At 45.5% G+C, this 24,616-nt stretch overlaps 1 protein-coding gene across 1 annotated transcript in view; it reads left to right on the plus strand.

The window, feature by feature from the left end:
• LOC126161487 (uncharacterized) overlaps positions 1-24,616 on the plus strand; it is a 279,003-nt gene that overhangs the window by 199,810 nt on the left and 54,577 nt on the right. The window contains exon 2 of the mRNA XM_049917385.1: positions 8,144-8,386. Within this exon, the coding sequence (XP_049773342.1) occupies positions 8,144-8,386 (243 nt within the window). The remainder of the gene's footprint in view (positions 1-8,143; positions 8,387-24,616) is intronic.

Here is a 24,616-nt window from a genome sequence, read left to right on the forward strand (position 1 = left end):
AACTGTCCATGTCACAAGGCTATAATCAGTGATTTCAGGAGCCTCGTAGTGAATCCATGTTGACTTCTTGGGCATCAAACTTGCCTGGCATTAACCCGCTGTAACAGTTCTGGGATGCCATTGACCTCGTCACTCACAAACCACTGGCCCATAATCTATGGAAGTTTCATGACGTGCGTAGACATATGATGCCACATACCTCCAAGGACGTACCACGAACTCGTCGAATGCATACCAGGGAGACTAGTTGCTCTGTGCGTAGGGTTAGTCCCCTCTGAAAGCATGAAAAATAAGTGATTTTCGTGATTTTTCACGTAAAATAAACAATAATGATACAGTTATATTTCGTAGACTATTCTTTAAGAACTCAGTTTTGTGTCCACATCGGACCCTTCCTGTAACTGCTGGAACAGGTGGAAGTGGCCCCTGGCAGCCAGAACATTGGTCATCGGAGGGAATTCTGGAAGCCCTCCTATAGACCTGTAACAAAATAACTTTGTATAAGTCATTTCCAGAATATTTTCCAGAATGATACTGCGGACAATTGAAAAATGTTCTTACATAATGGTGACATGTTGATGTTAACGCCAGTTTTTCGCCCAAAAAATCGAGACAAAGTCGTTCATCGAAAAAGACTTTTGAAGATACCACAAAACAACTACGTATGCTGATCGATAAATTAATTTAGAACGTCGACATCGAATTTTGATCAAAGTTGCGTGTACCATTCGAAAGCTATGTTTCCCGCCAATCTGAGAAAACGGTTTCGACAAAAACGCTTTTAGTGTTTTGGGTTACATTTTTTTGTAGTTAACGTAAGTTAAACATACCTCCAGTCAGCGATCCCTGGACCATACAGAAATCCTTCTAGATCGAAAAGAAGGACCTCATCCATCTTCTTTGTCGTCCTGCGCACCTCTTTGGCAGCTTCTGTCACCTGCTGCTCTGCTCTCTCGATACGCTTTTCGTCCATCGTCCACTTTTTTTACAGAAGTGCAGAAGTTGTAACGCGCTGCTCTTATCTCAAGTTCAAGTACTTTTATGATTTCCGCAATGCCGGTTACCGGTTAGTCCTTCGTTAAAAATACATGCTGGCACCCTGGCCGCAATGTCGGCTACTTATTTCCAGCTGTGAACGATTTTCGGAGACACCTTTTCACAAAGCGCGTTGTAATTCGGTAACGGAGTTTCTGACAAACTTGGAATGAAAACTTCAATGAAGCAGAGATCCCAGTGAACATTTTGTGCAAAAAAAAAAAGAATTTTTTGAAAATTTTCAGAGAAGACTACCCCCTCATGCAGGTGCTCATGAATTTGTGACTCATCGGTGTATTTATTACTTTGCATGAGCAACATTTCTGAACGGTTTTAGCCCATGTTACTGAGCCGGTCCGCAGTCGATGGCGAATATTTGCTTCACCTCGTGAACGCATGGTATCGCCACCTGCTATGAGGTGGGTTAATCATGGCATCGATAGTTGAAGTTGGTACGCTGGAAGTCTCGGAGAGGGTGTCGATTAGCTCTGCCTTCTGCCTTGGCTAATGTGTTAGTAAGTTTTCGAGTGCTTTCGTTTTGAGTTGATGAAGTCCTACCAGTCTCTTTGTGGTCCGAAGCCTGTAGTGGGGCATCGTGTGCCATGTATCAATTGCCACAATGAACATGAGACGTCGGCGTGGTGTTCGGTGGCGATCACGATCCAAAGTTAAAGGAATTCGGTGTCTCCATTTTGGATAAATGGAGGCGTCTTCTAAATCCTGTCTTCGCAGTTATGGAGCACTCTGAGTGGATTCATAACTGGCTCTTGGAGGTATCTGTGGAGGCTCTAAAGCGCTGCATTTTGAAAACGGTGAGCATCAACGTGTTTTCACTTAAATGATTTCTTGCCTTAGCCGTCAGGTAACTGGTGGAAATTTGCACTCTCGCTTCGACGCCTCGCGGAGTGGCCTCGCGGTCTCAGGCGTCTTGTCAGGGTTCGCAGGGCTGCCCCAGTCAGAGGTTCGACACCTCCCTCGGGCATGGTTGTGTGTGTGGTCCTTAGCATAAGTTAGATTAAGTAGTGTGTAAGCCTAGGGACCGATGACCTCAGCAGTTTGGTCACATAAAAACTTACCACCATCATCACCACCACCACCACCACCACCACCTGAACGACGTCACTGTTACACTTTAATTGAAGTGAGCTATTAGGAACTTTTCCCTTGTAATGCTATGGCTCCTTCTTGTGCTGCATGTCCGGTGTTATTGGTTTTCAATAAATTTATTATTCCTTTTGAAACCGTAAAGTAGTAGCACCAAGCCACATGTACCTTTATTAATTGAAAGCATATTCTGGCCCATTCTTTTCACAACTGTGCCTACTCGTAATTCGTTTGCGAACAGGGCGGCTAACAGTTAGCGTAGCTATTTAAAATTTTAGATGTGAGCCGTTACTTTTACTGTACTCGCGAGCTTGGTTTAAAGTTTTATTTGGTTTATATATATATTTTACGCTCGTATTAATCTCTCTACGTTTGGACAATGTATGCGTTTTATCATGTTTAAGTGATGTTAATTTTTTTTAAATGTGTGAAATCTTATGGGACTTAACTGCTAAGGTCATAAGTCCCTAAGCTTACACACTACTTAACCTAAATTATCCTAAGGACAAACACACACACCTATGCCCGAGGGAGGACTCGAACCTCCGCCTGTACCAGCCGCACAGTCCATGACCGCAGCCCCCTAGACCGCTCGGCTAATCCCGCGCGGCGATGTTAATTATTAATCCCTTTGTTGGTTAAGAGTCTTATATAGTCTCGAGCTCGGATGGGTTTTCTTTTAAAGGGCGTTTTATATTAACGCAATGATTTATTGAAATATTTCATGTCTGGTAATTGTTTTATTTTATGTGCGTTGTAGAAATTTTTGTCCGTATTGTTGTTAACTGTTTTTTAAAGCTAATCTCAAGCTGCCGGTGTTGGAATTCAGTGAGGAGGTGTAGCTGGTTGCTTCCGCAACTACAGTCATTTGTTGAATGCGGTGTGGTAACGCTTTAATTTCATGGGTTTCCATTTTTGATTAATTTTGTACGTAATCAATATTTTGAACATGGCTGTGGTTAAAAGTCAGTAAATCAATCCAAAGCACCCAACCATTTGCAACAAAGGTGGTTTTATGCAGCGTTTGACCATGGTTTCGACGGATGTAAACCTGTCTTCTTCAGAAATACTTGAAGACAATGTAACAGCCGGAAACAAACATGTCAAAGTCAAGCGTCATACAGAGACTACAACCCCACAAAGAGGTAGGAATATCACATATATCATAAAACATTTCCAAAAGACTAAAAACTAGGACATACTAAAAAATGTAAATGTCGTGTGACTAGGGCCTCCCGTCGGGTAGGCCGTTCGCCGGATGCAAGTCATTAGATTTGACGCCACTTTGGAGACTTGCGCGTCGAACCTACTAAAATTTCGCATTGGAAAAACAAATAATGCAGCGATCTGACATTTTACCAACGAAAATATGCTATCAGCGAATATCATTTTACATATTATTAAATTGTTGGCCCCTATCGTCAGGGCTTATCAACTAAGAATAGCTAAAATCCAGAAATGAAACCAATGAAATAAAATGTCAGGTAATGTTACGAACTGCACGCCAAGTGGCAGGAAACGGAGTGTGTGAACACCAAGAAAACAGGACAGGTGTCGCGTGCGCCGAGATGGAAGAACACTTGTGGCGTAAACGGCCAGTAAGTCGAAATGCGTTGAGGAGGCATGGGGAAGGAGTGAGAGGACAGTGAAAAATGAAGAATGTTAAAGGACGATACTCTAAAGTAAAATACACTAACACTGAAACCCTTATAAGACCACAAGTACATTATCGTACGAACAGTAATAAAGTTAATACTTGAAAGTGCTGCGATAAACTTACGTGACGGTGAAAGAGACCAGTGCATGGGTCATCATATAGTGCAAAACATACAGTAACGAGATTGGGTAAAATCAGTGTCTTCACAAAATATAAAACTGGGTAAATGAATACGTTTGCACAAATAAGGTATATTAGAATTCTGAGGAATCAGCAGCTCGTAAAAGGCTACCGGCAACCGTGTGAAGACTTTTTGGACAGCATAGATTTGAAGCCTTCAAGAGAATGTCTGCAAGCAAGGTGCAGCTGGTCATTCAGTAAATTTCCGTTCCTTCGTTCTAGATGTTTACAGACGTCTAGTTTTTCCCGAAGATCCATCTTACACCTTCTGACTTCTCTGTACAAAAGTCTGGCCATCCTGATTTAGGTTTTCCGTGATCCCCCAAAACCACTTCAGGCAAATGCCGGGATGGTTCCTTCGAAAGGACACGGCCGACTTCTTTCCCCATCCCTCCCTAATCTGACGGGACCGATGACCTCGCTGTGTGGTCCCCTCCTCCAAATCAACCACGCACTCTTCTCTGTACAAAATAACTGTGGCTTCCAAATTTTTAGGGGAATGGTTAGCAATCAGTAAGCTTCCGGCAAACGTAGAATTATCTACATTCAGATATGATGTAAATTTTTTTTTTGAATTCTGGTTAATCTGTAAGATCATTCCACACATCGAGTCTGAGCGTTTATTTCTGTTGTGCTTTTCTGATTAAGTCTGTGTTCTTGAAACGCCAACTAAACCCGCTGTGCACAACAGGTGATTAGGATAGTGGAAAGGACCAGATAAGGTGTCTGCCAGGTTCACTCAAAATTGTAATTTATTGTAATTCAATAACACCTTTAAACCAAAACGGCACATAGCCGAATCTTTAGAACTACGAGTTTCAAAGAGGAAATTATTTCACGGCTGAAGGCCTCCAAACAAGAAATCTTAAAGCAACAAGATAAATCTCAAGTGGTAGAAACATGCAGTTAAAATTGCAAATAAAATAGTTATACATACACAGCGATGCTGAGAGCCTCAAGGCAAGGGTGAATAGACAACCATAAACAAGATGCGATACAAACAGCTGAAGGCCCACAAAAAAAAATTTCAAGATTTTAAAATAAATTACCATAACCTTTCAAAGGCAGAAGGCCGCAATTTAAGTGGCTGAAGGCCCACAATTGATTTTTCAAAATTCAAAAATACATAAAATCCAGTAAAAGCAAGAATTTTTTAAATCAGTAGCTATGATCGATTATAAACAGACAATTAAACACCGGTGAGAAGGACAATAAGGAAAACGGCACTCAGAAGCCTCCAGGCAGGTCGGTCTGCCCTCGTTCACTTAGGTGAGACAGGTGGTGAGCCCAACTACACTTGATCCATCGGAACCCAACAAGGGGACAGCCACGGACCGACCGACAAAACAACTTTCCTGCCACCAATCGGTACATGAGAACCCAAACACAAGAAGTTACAAACGTGATTATCCACAATGAAATAGGTATTACCTGTCAAAACTAAACACCATGCTGGACAGTGACAACGAGTGAGGAAAGGGCACTGCCTGAAATTACGTTAGTTACGAAGACACTAATGGCCACAAGGCACAAAATTCCGCTAGTGCACTTGAATTGTAGTCAACCTATATAGTTAATTCCACCGCATGGTGGGTAAATTTCAGCAATAGAAACACTCAGTGTTGCTCACAGGAATACCTCCCCAACAGTGAACCACCGAAACGAACAAACAACATGAATGGACGTGGGTTGGGTAGTTGAAACTACTACTCAACTTTGACGTCCTGGGTCGGTGAACCACGAAGCTCGTAGCGATCGGACAGCTCCACACACGCTCCGACACTGCGATGGGGCTGCCAGCGGCCCCAGCCGACTGCACCGCGCGGAGATAACTTCACTGGTCCGCAGCAACTGACCGACTGCCTGTAGATCCCCTAGCCGGAAACCATATGAACAAAACCAACGCTGGTACAAGGTGCAAATATCGATACAAATCGCTGCTGCCACACGTAGAAGGAAGAAGAAACACGACATAACAGCAACAAGTGTGGGAAACCAAATACAGATAGACAGCAAAGTTCACGAAAACTCGTAGTTGGGAGTGAGCACGGCTCAGTTCTTATTTATGTCTCTGCTCTTTGCATTAAGGGGGGGGTAGGACGTCAAACGGGCCGACTTGGAGCAGGAGAGGCACCACAGGACATTTTAATTTCCACTGTCTATACTTTTACAAGTAAATTCATAGAACTTTGTCAGAATTACCAGGAAGGATTCAAGATTCACTCTCGTAGCAGCAGAAGTTCAAAAACATAACAAAATAATTTTTTTTACATGTGAAATTTCATCATTTTTTCACTTAATATTGGCTGCATTTGTTGTTATAGGTACACTTTTCTTCATATGTAAGAGAGACTGTTCGATGAATTTTGCACAGCATACAAACAATACTTACAGGTGTCTGAATCTCTAGAATCTATTTAATTTATGAAAAAATGAATGAGGTGTTACGTTTTAAACTTTATGTTTAGAAAAAAATCAAATTTAGTAGTTAATTATCTCAGTTTTTACCACAGTTTTTAATAGATTTGGAAAATTCTAGAGTTTCATACACCTGTAAGTATGATTTGTATGCTGTGCAAAATTCATCAAAGAATTTCTCTTACTTGTGAAGAAAAATGTACCTATAGCAACAAATGCAGCCAACAGTAAGAGAAAAAATAATGAAATTTCATATCTAAAAAAAATTATTTTGTTATTTTTTTGCCGTTTCTAACAACCCTACGACAACAAAGGTCAAAATTTAATAATGATTGCGGTGTTGCTCACGCTGCTAAGTACTGCATTTTCGGGCAACAACAAAGTTATTATGTGGTAGGTGTCATTAGAGCACAGTTAATAAAGTCGTTTCATGTAATAATGAATAAAATATGCACTCATCTTTTCGTGTTTCCCACGCTGGTCTCGTTGTAAAATCATGGCTCAATCGTCGAAAATCTAGGTGGTGATGATTCCAAGCTCGGATGCAGAGAGGCCTAGGTTTTATTCTGCTATATTCAAAAGTTTTATAGATGTGTTTCACAAACCATTATTGAAGATTAAACCTTTGAAAGGTTGCACTATGGTGATGTAAAAAAATAACCAGCACTCCGAATTTAAGTTACACTTCCTTTTTATTTCTTTTGCTGCAATATCACGCAACACACAAAACATCACTTCATAATACAAAACATTCTTGAAAACATCTTCCTCACTGTTAAACTTCACATTTTATAACCTGACTGCAATTTACGTCTTTTCAACATGACGTCCAAGACTTCACTTTTTCAAGGTCCCACTCTCTAACTATTGCTTACGCGGCCAAAAATCAAGAGTTACAAGTATGTCAAAGATCATAGTGACAAAAGAAAGAATAGACCTAAGAATAATATCATTGCAACATAAACATATCGATGTATCAAAGTATTTCTACATTAATGAAATCAAATCTGAATGTTGTCTCAGAAATATGTTAACTACTTTACAGAAACACAGTAGAATATTACTGGTATCGAGAGGTTCAGATGAGGTGCCGTAATGGTTACGTAATTCAAGTACCATTACACCTTACACTGCTATGAGTGTGAATCCTGAATCCTTCCTGGCCATACTGACAAAGTTTTATGAATTTATTTGTAAAAGTATAGACAGTAGAAAATAAAATGTCCTGTGGTGCCTCTCCTGCTCCAAGTCGGCCCGTTTGACGTCCTACCCTCCTTGAGTAATTTTGTTGTGCTTGTGACTAATTGAAGTCAGTAAGCAATATGAGTAGTGTGATGTAATCAAAACATGAAGTAACGTGATTCTAGAGCTTAAAATAAGTCGACCACAGCACATTTACTTCATTTCATTGATTATTCGTTGTTTTCGTTGCCAACGATGCCATTCATTTAATTTCAAGGTGTTAAACTGAGTAAGTCCTGCCGCTAGTCCTGTGCGGGTGCGCGCCTCTGGAGTGCAATGCTTCGGTCTGCAGGCCGGCCGGTGTGGCCGTGCGGTTCTAGGCGCTTCAGTCCGGAACCGCGCGTCCGCTACGGTCGCAGGTTCGAATTCTGCCTCGGGCACGGATGTGTGTGACGTCCTTAGGTTAGTTAGGTTTAAGTAGTTCTAAGTTCTAGGGGACTGATGACCTCAGATGTAAAGTCCCACAGTGGTCAGAGCCATTTGAACCATCTGAGCTTGGGGTTGCAGGTGGCGCGGTGAAGTGCTACCGGTGCGCAATGGGCGACCCGCGGTGCGGCGGGCCCGGCATGGACCTGTCCGAAGTGCCGACGGAGAACTGCACGCTGGCCGCCGTCGCCACGGGGCTCACCGAGTCCGTGGGCGAGGACCGCTTCCCCAAGATCGAGAGCGAGGCGGGCATCGGCTCCTTCAGCCTGCCGGAGGCCACCGCCGCCGCCATCCCACTCGGCTGCCTCAAGCTCGAGAAGCGGAGTGAGTACCGCCCGAGCCGCCTCCGTCTGGGCACCTCTACTGCACAAAAAATTCCAATATGTTCCTATTTACTGAACACACTTTGACTGAAAAGTGCGGTACAAGCTGCCTCGTTCTATTTTACACCTACATCTACATACATACTCCGCAATCCAACATACGGTGCGTGGCGGAGGGTACCTCGTACTACAACTAGCATCCTCTCTCCCTGTTCCACTCCCAAACTGAACTAGGGAAAAATGACTGCCTATATGCCTCTCTACGAGACCTAATCTCTCTTATCTTTGTGGTCTTTTCGCGAAATATAAGTTTAATAATCAGCTTAATAATCAGTTTAATAAGCCACAGCTGCAAAATACAAACGCGAATTCTTTACAGACGAATGGAAAAACTAGTAGAAGCCGACCTCGGGGAAGATCAGTTTGGATTCCGTAGAAATATTGGAACACGTGAGGCAATACTGACCCTACGACTTATCTCAGAAGCTAGATTAAGGAAAGGCCAACCTACGTTTCTAGCATTTGTAGACTTAGAGAAAGCGTTTGACAGTGTTGAGTGGAGTACTCTCTTTCAAATTCTCAAGGTGGCAGGGGTAAAATACAGGGAACGAAAGGCTATTTACAATTTGTACAGAAACCAGATAGTAGTTATAAGAGTCGAGGGGCATCAAAGGGAAGCAATGGTTGGGAAGGGAGTGAGTCAGGGTTGTAGCCTATCCCAATGTTATTTAATCTTTATATTGAGCAAGGAGTGAAAGAAACAAAAAAAAAAATTCGGTGTAGGTATTAAAATCCATGGAGAAGTAATAAAAACTTTGACGTTTGCCAATGACATTGTAATTCTGTCAGAGACAGCAAAGGACTTGGATGAGCAGTTGAACGGAATGGATAGTGTCTTGCCGGCCGCAGTGGTCTAGCGGTTCAGGCGCTCAGTCCGGAACCGCGGGACTGCTACGGTCGCAGGTTCGAATCCTGCCTCGGGCATGGAAGTGTGTGATGTCCTTCGGTTAGTTAGGTTTAAGTAGTTCTAAGTTCTAGGGGACTGATGACCACAGATGTTAAGTCCCATAGTGCTCAGAACCATTTGAACCATTTTTTTGATAGTGTCTTGAAAGGAGGATATAAGATGAACATCAACAGAAGCAAAGCGAGGATAATGGAATGTAGTCGAATTAAGTCGGGTGATGCTGAGGGAATTAGATTAGGAAATGAGACACTTAAAGCAGTAAAGGAGTTTCGCTATTTGGGGAGCAATATAACTAATGATGGTCGAAGTAGAGAGGATATCAAATGTAGACTGGCAATGGCAAGGAAAGCGTTTCTGAAGAAGAGAAATTTGTTAACATCGAATATACATTTTTCAGGAAGTCATTTCTGAAAGTATTTGTATGGAGTGTGGCCATGTATGGAAGTGAAACATGGACGATAACTAGTTTGGACAAGAAGAGAATAGAAGCTTTCGAAATGTGCTGCTACAGAAGAATGCTGAAGATTAGATCGGTAGATCACATAACTAATGAGGAGGTATTGAATAGGATTGGGGAGAAGAGAAGTTTGTGGCACAACTTGACTAGAAGAAGGGATCGGTTGGTAGGACATGTCCTGAGGCATCAAGGGATCACCAAATTAGTTTTGGAGGGCAGCGTGGAGGGTAAAAATCGTAGAGGGAGACCAAGAGATGAATACACTAAGCAAATTCAAAAGAATGTAGGTTGCAGTAGATACTGGGAGATGAAGGAGCTTGCACAGGACAGAGTAGCATGGAGAGCTGCATCAAACCAGTCATAGGACTGACGACCACAACAACCAGTTGGCGGCAGTAAAATTGTACTGCAGTCAGCCTCAAATGCTGGTTCTCTAAATTTTGTCAGTAGCGATTCACGAAAAGAACGACTCCTTTCCTCTAGAGCAGGGCTTCCCAACATGTGGTCCGCGGACCCCTTAGGGGTCCGCCGGCTCTTTCTAGAAGGTCCGCGGCCACTTTTCACCAAATCGTGTAAAATAATGAGTAAAATTATTGAATAAAGATGTGAAAACCAAATTCATCACTATTTTTTTGTGTGTGTGAAAAACATGTTTACTTTTACTTCAGGTCGTATTCCCAAGCAGCCTTTGCGGTTCCTAAGTGAGAACGCATACACAGTTTAGTGCCGGAGAATGCGGCTTCTCTGATCGACTGTTTCGCGACAATACGGCGGTCGTTTGTGCGCCGGCTCACGGCGCTAGATGCGCTGAAACCTTTTACGCATGCGCGGAGCGAGCTTTGTCGACCAATCAGCGAACAGTTTGGACGTGACGTTGATTGCTCTTGGTGGAAGGCAGCTCCAACGTGTGAAATGTCAATTACAAAGTAATTTTAATCAGGCTATAGTGTGTTGAAAAAAGGGAGTAAATCCACTAGTAACAGTCTGGATACAATAGGAATTCAAATTGGATCGTTAATTTGAAGTTGTTTTCATTCATCTCTAAACCAAAGACTACTCATACTTTGGAGGGAGAGGGGTCATTTGGAACATGGCATTTGCATTAAGAAGCTTTCAGTTCCCATGGGTTTCGCTCTGAAAGTTAAAGTTACTATGCTCTTGACTGATTAAGGGTCCGCCATGGATTTTCGACTGAATAAGGGGTCCGCCAGCTGAAAAGGTTGGAAGGCCCTGCTCTAGAGACTCCCACCCGAGTTCCTGAAGCATTTCCGTAACACTCGCGTGATGGTCAAACCTACCAGTACAAAATCTAGCAGCCCGCCTCTGAATTGCTTCTATGTCCTTCCTCAATCCGACCTGACAGGGACCCCAAACGCCCGAGCAGTACTCAAGAATAGGTCGTATTAGTGTTTTATAAGCGGTCTCCTTTACAGATGAACCACATCTTCCCAAAATTCTACCAATGAACCGAAGACGACTATCCGCCTTCCCCACAACTGCCATTACCTGCTTTTCCCACTTCATATCGCTCTGCAATGTTACGCCCAAATATTTAATCGACGTCACTGTGTCAAGCGCTACACTGCTAATGGAGTATTCGGACATTACAGGATTCTTTTTCCTATTCATCTGCATTAATTTACATTTATCTATATTTAAAGTTAGCTGCCATTCTTTACACCAATCACAAATCCTGTCCAAGTCATCTTGTATCCTCCTACAGTCACTCAACGACGACACCTTCCCGTACACCACAGAATCGTCAGCAAACAGACGCACATTGCTATGCACCCTATCCAAAAGATCATTTATGTAGATAGAAAACGACAGCGGACCTACCACACTTCCCTGGGGCACTCCACATGGTACCCTCACCTCGATGAACACTCACCATCGAGGACAACGTACTGAGTTCTATTACTTAAGAAGTCTTCGAGCCACTCACATAATTGGGAACCAATCCCATTTGCTCGTACCTTAGTTAGGAGTCTGCAGTGGGGCACCGAGTCAAACGCTTTCCGGAAGTCAAGGAATATGGCATCCGTCTGATACCCTTCATCCATGGCTTGCAAGATATCATGTGAAAAAAGGGCGAGTTGCGTTTCGCAGGAGCGAAGCTTTCTAAAGCCGTGCTGATACATGGACAGCTACTTCTCTGTCTCTAGGAAATTCATTATTTTCGAACTGAGAATATGTTCGAGAATCCTGCAACAAACCGATGTTAAGGATATTGGTCTGTAATTTTGAACATCCGTCCTTCTACCCTTCTTATATACCGTAGTAGTAGTAGTAGTAGTAGTAGTAGTAGAAGGGTTTTGTGGGCGCACGACAGCAAGGTCTTCAGCGCCCGTTCAGTATCATAGTGAGACGGGTGTCAAGAAAAAACTCAGAACATTTACATCAAACGGAACATAAAACACGGGGAACAATCATTGAAAAAAGATGTGCTCACCCACACCGAAGCGTGGGATGAAGCATTGTGTCAGCAGTAAAACACGGACAACACAGGAAGAAAAAGGTAGAGGGAGCTAAAACAATGGAGCAGATGGAAGTGGCTGGCTGACCGCAAGGAAAAAAGGGAGGAGTCAGCCACTCTGCAATACACTAAAACCGCCAGCCTAAAAGTTTAGGCCAGAGTCCAGACACATCACAAAACTTACAAACCCTAGACACACACGTCTCATCGTTAGCTAAAACACAGGGCAGATCCCCATCAACTTGTGCTTCTGCCCTTGCATCACGGTATAAAACGCAGTCTGTTAAAATGTGCCGGACAGAGATGTGCACACCACAAGCATCACAAAACGGAGGATCCTCCCGCCGTAATAAATAGCTATGTGTCAGAGGACAGTGCCCGATCCGAAGACGTGTGAGGGCCACCTCTTCCCGCCTGAGCAGCCGGCAGGAGGAACGCCACGGCCGAGTGGTTGACTTTACCGACCGCAGTTTATTGGCCGTCACCGCCAGCCATTCGTCCTCCCACAACTCCATGCACTTCCTGTGGAGTGCAGCGATGACTGACTGCAAGGGGAGAGGACACTGGACCACATCCTGCTCTCTGCAGGCCTCCTTGGCAGCCCGATCAGCCTGTTCATTGCCCCATATGCCGACATGACCAGGCACCCAGCAGAAGGATACCTCTTTACCCCGCCGTTGGAGCAAGTACAGTTGGTCATGTATCAGCTGGACCATCTCGTCAGTCGGGTACAGGTTCTGCAGTGATTGTAAGGCACTAAGAGAATCGGAGCAGAGAAGAAATCGATCGCCCCGAACACGATGCATCCGCTCCAGTGCCGTCAGGATCGCGTGGAGCTACGCTGCGAAAACGGTATATTCAGCAGGGAGGCGAATCCGGGTAACATGATCAGGGAACACCACAGAACAGCCAAGGAAAGTCTCCTGTTTGGAGCCATCAGTATAAACGACAGTGAAACCGTGATGCACATCTAAAATGTTAAAAAATAGAGATTGGAACGTAAAATCTGGTGTGCCAGCTTTCTTAAAATTAGTCAAATCTAAAATAAGTTTGGGTCTCCGGAGGAGCCAAGGTGGAGATCTGCTCCAACCGCGGCGTAAAACACGAAGACCAGCCATAGACATCGCACCGAGGCAATCTTGTGCGCGAATCCCATAGGGCTGCGTCGCACGTTGCCGGTTATGAAACAATCGTGCCAGAGGAGGCTGAGCAACGGTATGGTATGCAGGGGTGTATGGTGTGGACAAAGTTTTATACGCCTGGCGCACTGTAAGTAGCCGTCGCCGCATATGAAGTGGCGGTTCACCAGCCTCTGCACAGAGGCTGGGTATGGGGCTAGTTCGGAATGCCCCAGTGGCCAACCGAAGCCCTTCATGGTGCACAACGTCCAACATTTTCAAGTAAGAAGGCCTCGCAGACCCATACACCGTGCACCCATAATCGAGCCGAGACCGCACAAACGCCCTGTAAAATTGGAGCAGACAAGTCCTGTAAGCTCCCCATGTACTGTGGCTAAGACATTTTAAAATACTTAAAGCCTTAAGTGACCGCCGTTTCAGGTCTTTAAGATGAGGTAACCACGTGAGCTTCGAGTCAAAAATGAGCCCCAGAAATCTCACCGTGTCTTTAAAAGTAAGAATAGCGTCCCTCATCCTCAACTCAGGAAAGGTTAAAATCGAACGAGAACGGTTAAAAAGAACACATACAGACTTCTCGGTGGAAAACTTAAAACCACTCTTCTGCGCCCAGTCATCCAAACGCCTAATCGTAAGTTGCAACTGGCGAGTTGTCGTTGCAAGGCTTGAAGAAGAGCAAAACAAGGAGAAATCATCCACAAACAAAGAACACTGGACAGGACTTTTCACTATGGACGTAATGCTATTAATAGCGATGGCAAAGAGAGTCACACTTAAAACGCTACCCTGAGGGACACCGTTCTCCTGCTCAAAGCGATCAGACAGGACGTCACCAATCCGGTATCTAAAATATCGTGGCGAGAGGAAAGACTGAATAAAAAGAGGAAGACAACCACGAATACCCCATTCGTGAAGCTGCTCCAGGCTGAGACGCCTCCAAGTAGTATCGTAGGCCTTCTCGATGTCGAAAAATACACCTAGAAGGTGATGACGGCGTAGGAAAGCTTGTTGTATAGCCGCCTCCAGGAGGGCAAGGTTATCGAAGGTGGAACGAAACCTCCTGAACCCACACTGAAAGCGACTAAGGAGTTGCCGGGATTCTAACATCCAGACAAGGCGGCGGTTGACCATCCGCTCCAAGGTCTTCCCTATGCAACTAGTGAGGGCAATACTACGGTAGCTACTTGGGCCTGTGCGGTCTTTCCCAGGTTTTAAAAAAAGGGATTAAAACTGCCTCACGCCACGCGTCAGGAAAGTGACCCGACGCCCAAATGGCATTAAAAAGTGCGAGGAGGACTTCTCTGTTGCGCATTGTGAGGTGCCATAGCATACTGTAATGGATCCTGTCGTGACCAGGGGATGTGTCACGAGCCCCAGACAATGCAGAATCCAGCTCCCACATAGAAAATGGGCAGTTGTAAACTTCATGAGAGGTGGACTGGAAGTTCAGACTACATCTCTCAGCAACCGCTCTATGGCACTGGAAACCGGGATCCTGACTGGTTGTTGCAGTAACTGTGGCAAAATGCGCTGCCATAGTCTGGGCAATGTCTCGCGGATCCGTGTGGAGAGTGCCGTTAGTCATTACAGCAGCTATGGGGCACCTCCCTCCTCTGCCAGAAATTCTCCTGATGGTCTCCCACGCAATGGAACTTTTGGTGGAACGATTAATGGTGTTCAGGAACGTTTGCCACGACCTCTTCTTGCTCTGACGAATAATGCGGCGACATCTTGCCCTCGTCACCCGAAAGGCTGCAAGATTCTCAGCAGTCGGCCGACACTTGAACAGACGCAGAGCCGCACGCCTGGTCCTGATTGCAGAGCGGCATTCGGCACTCCACCATGGCACAGGTGGCCTCTTCCGGTGGCCTGTGGACTGTGGAATGGATGCTGCAGCGGCGTGGTGGACCGTTTGGGTAATATGATCCACCCACACCTCAACATTCACACAGTGTTCGAATTGGGCCAACTGGCTATAAAGTGTCCAGTCAGCTCCACTGAGCACCCATCGTGGTGGTCTCCTTTCGGGGCCCACGCCATCTGGCAGGTGAATCCAGATTGGGAAATGATCACTGCCGTGCAAGTCAGCGACCACTTCCCAGTGAGCACTGGCGGCAAGAGCTGGAGAGCAAAGCGAGAGATCAATGGCAGAGAACGACCCAGTCGCCGTGGAGAAATGAGTACTCTGTCCTCCATTGAGCAAGTAGGCACAGGATGACAGGAGAAGCCTCTCAATTGCTCTACCCCTGGGGCAGGTGATTGCAGAGCCCCAAAACACATTGTGGGCATTAAAATCACCACAAATAATGAATGGCTGGGGGAGCTGGGTAAGAAGGTCGGTGAGGGCCGCTTCATCATGAGCATCATTTGTGGGCAAGTAAAGTGAACATACAGTCAATGGATGACGCACGTGCACGGACACAGCGACGGCCTGCAAAGTCGTCGTAAGTGAGAGAGGCGAGGAGTGGTAGTCCGTCCTGATGAAAATACCTACACCTCCTCTAGCTCTCTCTCCACGCAGGTCGTCCTTTTTGTGGAGTGTGTAGCCTCGTATCTCAGGGGAGTATGATGGATGGAAATACGTCTCCTGGAGACAGAGACACAGTGGTCTACCCTGAGAGAGTAGACGAAGTTCCTCCACATGCGTCCTGAACCCTTGCAAGTTCCACTGGAGTATGGGAGCCATCTATGTTGGGGGTAGCACCTTCATCCTGTCTCTCCGACGGGGCGGGGAGAGCGCAGCAGGTGGAGGGGCAGGCGTGGGACGAGATGATTGCCCCACACATACATCGTACTCCATCAACTCTGGGGAAGAGTCAGATGAAGCCTCACGTAAAACAACATCCGCATGGTCAGATGGTTTACCACGGGATTTGACGCGCTGTTGCTGCTGTACGGTAGCTTTCTGTGGTTTGGTGGACTTTGGGGGAGCTGATGTTGGAGTGGTAATCGGCGCACTGGGCTTGGGAACAGCCTCAGCTGTTGGAGGCGCCAAGGGCTGGCCCAAGTTCGCCACTGTACCTTTGTCTGCCGTTCGAGTAGGGGCTACTGGCTCTGAAACACTGGCTGCGTTACAAGTGCACTGACAGCTGCAGGTGTTAGTGCCAACACTCACCACCTCAGTCTGCGTTGAGGCATCGACTTTTGGAGTAGGCTTCTGAACCAGGGATGTAAAAGATGTAGCAAATGTGGGAGGTTGCATCGACTTATAGATCTTCTTGGCCTCACCATAGGGGATACGCTTGGTTGTTTTTATTTCCTGGACCTTGCGTTCCACTAAAAATATGCGGCAGTCCCTACTCCAAACAGGGTGGTTCCCAGAGCAATTAATACATTTAGCCGGAGACGAGCAACCAACACCTTCATGAGCAGCCTGACCACAGTTTCCACAAGTCGCTTCGCCTTTACAGCCTAAGGTGGTATGCCCAAAACGCTGGCATTTAAAACAGCGCATTGGGGTTGGGAAATAAGGCCTCACACTAAGGTGAAGGAAGCCAGCTTTAACATGTTCAGGAAGTTTTGTGCTACTGAAGGTCAGAATAAAGGAGTCGGATTTGACAAGAGTGCCATCAACCCTCTTCATGATGTGTTGGACATCAACGATACCTTCTGGAACCCACTCACGTTGCAGTTCTTCCTTGGGAATGTCAACTAGATCCCGGCATGTCACAACACCTTTGCTGTAGTTCAAGGTGCTGTGCAGTTTAGTGTCTATGGCATACTCTCCAAGGCATTTAGCAGATTGGAGGTTAGTTGCTTGCTGGGAAGTGGAAGTTTCCACTAGCAAGGTCCCATTACGTAAGCGCTTCACCGATTTTAAGGAGCCACAGATTCCCTCCAATCCCTTTTGTATATAGAAGGGCGAAACTTTCTCGAAACTACCCTCCTTCCGTTTCACAATGAGAAACACATTCGGATTACCAGAATGCATTCTGTTACCTAAGACTGGACTTTTCAAAGAAGCACCGGAGTCAGGGGGACTGACTGCAGGGGCCCTCTTAAGAGACTGGGTGTTAGAACCTTCCAGCGGCCCACCCTTTCCGCTGGGAGGAAGAAAAGAGGATTTCGAAGGATCCATCTCGGTCCCACGAGCAGCTAGGGAACTAGAAGTCCACCTAGACAGAGCCCCGCGTGCCTAGGTAAGCCTTATACAACTGAGGTGCGGCAGGTTCCCCAGAGGTTGCCCGCTATCGACTGTTCCACCTCAACAGCCATGCATCTCATCAGCGCGCAGCACACCTTGAGATTGACGGTTTTTTATAGAGGTTTGTTCCATCCTCGCGATCTGGGCGGTCAAGCCAAGATCCCCATTCCCTGAGACACACAACGTTCCACCGCCGCGCCGCACGGTGGTCGCTGAAGTATGCTCAGAGCTTACGGTGACAGGGGACTGGTGGCGCTTACCAGTCCCCAGCTCAGGAACCCCGGGGTCGCCAAGCCCGTACCCAGCAAATGAATGCTGAGCCCCTGGGGGCCCTTATATACAAGCGTCACCTGCGCTTTTTTCCAGTCGCTCGGGTCTTTACGTTGGGCAAGAGATTCGCGATAAATGCTAGCTAAGTAAGGAGCCAATGCAGTGGAGTACTCTCTGTAAAACCGAATTGGAATCCCATCAGGACCTGGCGATTTATTTATTTTCAACCCATTCAGCTGCTACACAATCCCAGGGATGTCTATCACTATGTCCTCCATACGGGAATCTGTAAGAGTCTTAAACGGCGGTGTGTTTGTTCGATCCTCCTGCGTGAAAGATTTCTTAAATGCTAAATTTAAAATTTCATCTTTCGTTTTGCTGTCTTGCGTTGCCAGGTCAGACTAATCAGCAAGTGATTGGATGGAAGCCTTCGATCCGCTTACCGATTTTACGTAAGACTAGAATTTCCTTGGGTTTTCAGCAAGATCTTTTGCTAAGGTATGACGGTGGTAGTGGTTGAATGCTTCGCGCATCGCTCTTTCTACAGCAGCACGAATCTCTACTAACTTTTGCCTGTCCTCATTCTCCCGATGTTTCTTGTACCACGAGTGCAACTGCCTTTGCTTCCTGAGCATTCTCCGAATTGCGCTGTTAAACCACGGTGGGTCTTTTCCGTCCGTAACCCACTTTTTCGGCACATACTTGTCCAATGCGTGATTTACAATGTGTTTAAAATTTGCCCATAATTCTTCCGCGTCCATCGTACCGGAAGGAAATGAAGTCGATTCCTGAGCACCTTTAAAATTTTTCCAAAAAATTTTGGCACGCGAATGAATTCGCCCCTTTTTGAACACGCAAAGCACCTGTAAAACCCCCAGAAGCTTCCCCAACTGTAACTCACTCACACCCACTAGTGAATCGCTGTAAGTCGGTCATACCCATCCACTGTCAGTTGCCCTTTCTCACTCTCCCGTTCAACACAACTCATTATCATTATTTCTTTATGTCTCTCTCTCCTTGTCTCCAACGTCACAGCCGCAGTTCCCTTCGTTCTGACCTACCATTACAGTCTCCTCTCTCCACCACTGTCTCCCTCTTGCTCTCTCTCTTACTGCTTGTTTCTCATTCCTTCCTATCTAACGCTGATGACTTCTCACTATGACTATCTCCCTCATTCCCATCTTCATTGTCATATACTCTGTCCCTTACCTCCTTCCACTTTCTCTTTCACTTTATTCTCCTTCCCTCCTCCACCCCCCCCCCCCCGCCCTCCTCCTGGCAGTGTCTCCTTCACTCTTTTCTAGCACTGTTCTGTGACTGTCCATTACGTTCCACTGCCACTGTGCCTCTCTCTTTCCCTCACACTGCCACTGTCTCCTTCACTCTCAACATGATAAAGTGCGAATATGTTCACCTGCAAAATTTTTGCGAAAATATTGGAAGGTGCTGATGAATGAGGCAGCTACCTCTTCACTTTTCAACCACTCTTTTAAATACACTACTGGCCATTAAAATTGCTACACCAAGAAGAAATGCACATGATAAACGGGCATTCATTGGACAAATATATTATACTACAACTGACATGAGATTACATTTTCACGCAATTTGGGTGCATAGATCCTGAGAAATCAGTACCCAGAACAACCACCTCTGGCCGTAATAACGGCCTTGATACGCCTGGGCATTGAGTCAAACAGAGCTTGGATGGCGTGTACAGGTACAGCTGCCCATGCAGCTTCAACACGATACCACAGTTCATCAACAGTGGTGACTGGCGTATTGTGACGAGCCAGTTGCTCGGACACCATTGACCAGACGTTTTCAATTGGTGAGAGATCTGGAGAATGTGCTGGCCAGGGCAGCAGTCGAACATTTTCTGTATCCAGAAAGGCCCGTACAGGACCTGCAACATCCGTTCGTGCATTATCCTGCTGAAATGTAGAGTTTCGCGGGGATCGAATGAAGGGTAGAGCCACGGGTCGTAACACGTCTTAAATGTAACGTCCACTGTCCAAAGTGCCGTCAGTGCCAAAAAGAGGTGACCGAGACGTGTAACCAATGGCATGCCATAGCATCACGCCGGGTGATACGCCAGTATGGCGATGACGAATACACGCTTCCAATGTGCGTTCACCGTGATGTCGCCAAAAACGGATGCGACCATCATGATGCTGTAAACATAACATTGATTCATCCGAAAAAATGACGTTTTGCCATTCGTGCACCCAGGTTCGTCGTTGAGTACCCCTATCGCAGGCGCTCCTGTCTGTGATGCAGCGTCAGGGGTAACCGCAACCATGGTCTCCGAGCTGATAGTCCATACTGCAGCAAACGTCGTTGAACTGTCCGTGCAGGTGGTTGTTGTCTTGCAAACGTCTGTATTACCCTCCTGAACCCACCGATTCCATATCCTGCTAACAGTCATTGGATCTCGACCAACGCGAGCAGCAATGTCGCGATACGATAAACCGTAATCGCGATACGCTACAATCCGACCTTTATCAAAGTCGGGAACGTGATGGTACGCATTTCTGCTCCTTACATGAGGCATCACAGCAACGTTTCACCAAACTGCCGTTTGTGTATGAGAAATTGGTTAGAAACTTTCCTCATGTCAGCACGTTGTAGGTGTCGCCACCCGCGCCAACCTTGTGTGAATGCTCTGAAAAGCTAATCATTTGCATATCACAGCATCTTCTTCCTGTCGGTTAAATTTTGCGTCTGTAGCACGTCATATTCGTGGTGTAGCAATTGTAATGGCCAGTAGTGTAAATAGGAACTTATTCACATTTTTTGTGTTCTGATAGGAACTGTCTTATTCAAAGTCAATAATAACACTAAAATCGATATACGATGCTCCCGTGGACATTAAAAAAGGCGGGGCATGGATCTTAATACGGTGCGTCATCAGCACGGGCCGCAGTGTATGCTCTGCAAAGTGCTGTCCACGAGGTTGATAAGTTCTTGTGGTACAGCGTTCCATTCCTCCAACATTGCGGTTGGCATGGACTGGACGCTTGTTGGCGCATGTCATCGTGCTGCAATATGTCTTATCAACGCATCCCACACGTGCTCGGGAATTTAAGTAGGACGACGGGCAGGCTAGTCGTTTCGATGAATATCCTGTCGCTCGGAGAATTCCGTCTAATTGTTTGACTTGCACCAGGCCATGAAGCCACTACACCACCGTTCGGTGCGGTGCGCATCGACATCTATAAAAATGAAGTCAGTGCCGAATACACACCTGAAAAGACGCACATGGTAAAGAAGTGCTGTGTCACAATCGTTTGACCAGTAGTGTACTGTTTTGAAAGATTTAGAGATCAGAACGCCCATGGAATATTGTACATCCGCACACCAGAATACCTGCACGATCCATACGGCCATGTTCACTATGGGTGGATGTACCGTCAAGTGATGGGAACACGTAATGCACTCAGGAACACTGCCGAACGAGATCGTATTGGTGGTCCACGTGTTACAGTTTGAAGTGGAAAAATGTTGCATGGGCGTACTGATCTCCAAGTCTTCCAAAACAGTACACCACTGGTCAGCATTATTGTGAGACTGCGCTCCTGCCCCATGTGCGTCTTTTCAGGGGTGGTTTCGACCCTGACTTCAATTTTATGCGCCGCCGCATGGTGCTGCACTGGCAGAGGAGGTCTTGAAACAAGAGGCTAGTGGGTGAATGGACTGGCCTACCCGTCCCCCGACTTAAATCCCAGCGAGGACGTGCGATGCGTCCGGAAGTGTCGCAGGGCGGTCACACGCACTGACGACCACACAGCACCTGTGAACCGCGTTTATGGAGGAATGGAACGCTCTATAACAAAAATTCCTTACCAACCCCGTGGCCACCAAGGGAGCACTTTACAGATCGTGATTTGTCGTCCGTGGTACCACGCACCTTATTAAGACTCATGTCTCACCTCTTGTAATGTGCTGGGGAACATCATCAATCGGGATGTAATTACTGTCTTCGAATAAACGTGCCATTTCTGTTCTGAATGCGTATTTCTTTCAGTCACCTTCTGCAGTAAATGAAGCAGGCAAAAAGGAATACAAACGTCTCAAAAGTGAGATCGACAGGAAGTGCAAAATGGCTAAGCAGGGATGGCTAGAGGACAAATGTAAGGATGTAGAGGCTTATCTCACTAGGGATAAGATAGATACTGCCTACAGGAAAATTAAAGAGACCTTTGGAGAAAAGAGAGCCACTTGTATGAAAATCAAGAGCTCAGATGCCAGCCCAGTTCTAAGCAAAGAAGGGAAAGGAGAAAGGTGGAAGGAGTATATAGAGGGTCTATACAAGGGCGTTGTACTTGAGGACAATGTTATGGAAATGGAAGAGGATGTAGATGAAGATGAAATGGGAGATACGATACTGCGTGAAGAGTTTGACAGAGCACTGAAAGATCTGAGTCGAAACAACGCCCCGGAAGTAGACAACATTCCATTAGAACAACTGACGGCCTTGGGAGAGCCAGTCCTGTCAAAACTCTACCATCTGGTGAGCAAGAACTATGAGACAGGCGAAATACCCTCAGACTTCAACAAGAATATAATAATTCCAATCCCAAAGACAGCTGGTGTTGACAGATGTGAAAATTACCGAACTATCAGTTTAATAAGCCACAGCTGCAAAATACTAACGCGAATTCCTTAAACACGAGTGGACAAACTGGTAGAAGCCGACCTCAGGGAAGATCAGTTTGGATTCCGTAGATATGTGGGAACACGTGAGGCAATACTGACCTTATGACTTATCTTAGTAGAAAGATTAAGGAAAGGCAAACGTACGATTCTAGTACTTGTAGACTTAAAGAAAGCTATTGACAATGTTGACTGGAATACTCTCTTTCAAATTCTAAAGGTGGCAGGGGTAAAATACAGGGAGCGAAAGGCTATTTACAATTTGTACAGAAACCAAATGGCAGTTACAAGAATCGAGCGGCATGAAGGCGATGCAGTGATTGGGAAGGGAGTGAGTCAGGGTTGTAGCCTCTCTACGATGTTATTCAATCTGTATATTGAGCAAGCAGTAAAGCAAACAAAAGAAAAATTCGAAGTAAGTATTAAAATCCATGGAGAAGAAATAAAAACTTTGAGGTTCGCCGATGACATTGTAATTCTGTAAGAGACAGCAAAGGACTTGGAAGTTGAACGGAATGGACAGTGTCTTGAAAGGAGGATATAAGATGAACATCAACAAAGGCAAAACGAGGATAATGGATTATAGTCGGGTGATGCTGAGACAATTAGATTAGGAAATGAGACACTTAAAATAGTAAAGTAGTTTTGCTACTTGGGGAGCAAAATAACTGATGATGGTCGTAGTAGAGAGGATATAAAATGTAGACTGACAATGGCAAGGAAATCGTTTCTGAAGAAGAGAAATTTTTTAACATCGAATGTAGATTTAAGTGTCAGGAAAACGTTTCTGAAAGTACCGGGTGATCAAAGAGTCAGTATAAATTTGAACACTTAATAAACCACGGAATAATGTAGATAGAGAGGTAACAATTGACACACATGCTTGGAATGACACGGGCTTTTATTAGAACAAAAAAAAAGTATTGCTAGACTCGTGAAAGATCTCTTGCACGCGCCGTTTGGTGATGATCGTGTGGCCGGCCGCGGTGGTCTAGCGGTTCTCGCGCTGCAGTCCGGAACCACGGGACTGCTACGGTCGCAGGTTCGAATCCTGCCTCGGGCATGGATGTGTGTGATGTCCTTAGGTTAGTTAGGTTTAAGTAGTTCTAAGTTCTAGGGGACTTATGACCTAAGATGTTGAGTCCCATAGTGCTCAGAGCCATTTGAACCATTTTTTTTTTTTATGATCGTGTGCTCAGCCGCCACTTTCGTCATGCTTGGCCTCCCAGGACCCCAGACCTCAGTTAGTGCGATTATTGGCTTTGGGGTTACCTGAAGTCGCAAATGTATCGTGATCGACCGACGTCTCTAGGGATGCTGAAAGACAACATCCGACGCCAATGCCTCACCATAACTCTGGACATGCTTTACAGTGCTGTTCACAACATTAATCCTCGACTACAGCTATTGTTGAGAAATCATGGTGGACATATTGAGCATTTTCTCTAAAAAACATCATCTTTGCTTTGTCTTACTTTGTTATGCTAATTATTGCTATTCTGATCAGATGAAGCGCCATCTGGCGGACATTTTTTGAACGTTTGTATTTTTTGGTTCTAATAAAACCCCATGTCATTCCAAGCACGTGTCTCAATTTGTACCTCTCTATCTACATTAGTCCGTGATTTATTCAGTTTTCAAATTTGTACTGACTTTTTGATCACCCTGTATTTGTATGGAGTGTAGTCATGTATGTAAGTGAAACATGGACGATAAATAGTTTGGATGAGAAGAGAATAGAAGCTTTCGAAATGTGGTGCTACAGAAGAATGCTGAAGATTAGATGGGTAAATCACATAACTAATGAGGAGGTATTGAATAGAATTGGGGAGAAGAGGAGTTTGTGGCACAACTTGACAAGAAGAAGGGACCGGTTGGTAGGACATGTTTTGAGGCATCAAGGGATCACAAATTTAGCATTGGAGGGCAGAGTGGAGGGTAAAAATCGTAGAGGGAGACCAAGAGATGAATACACTAAGCAGATTCAGAAGGATGTAGGTTGCAGTAAGTACTGGGAGATGAAGAAGCTTGCACAGGATAGAGTAGCGTGGAGAACTGCATCAAACCAGTCTCAGGACTGAAGACCACAACAACAACAGCCTTCTGCACTCTACTATATCAGATA

This window comes from Schistocerca cancellata, chromosome 2 (assembly GCF_023864275.1).
Source record: "Schistocerca cancellata isolate TAMUIC-IGC-003103 chromosome 2, iqSchCanc2.1, whole genome shotgun sequence".
Classification (NCBI taxonomy): Eukaryota; Metazoa; Arthropoda; class Insecta; order Orthoptera; family Acrididae; genus Schistocerca; species Schistocerca cancellata.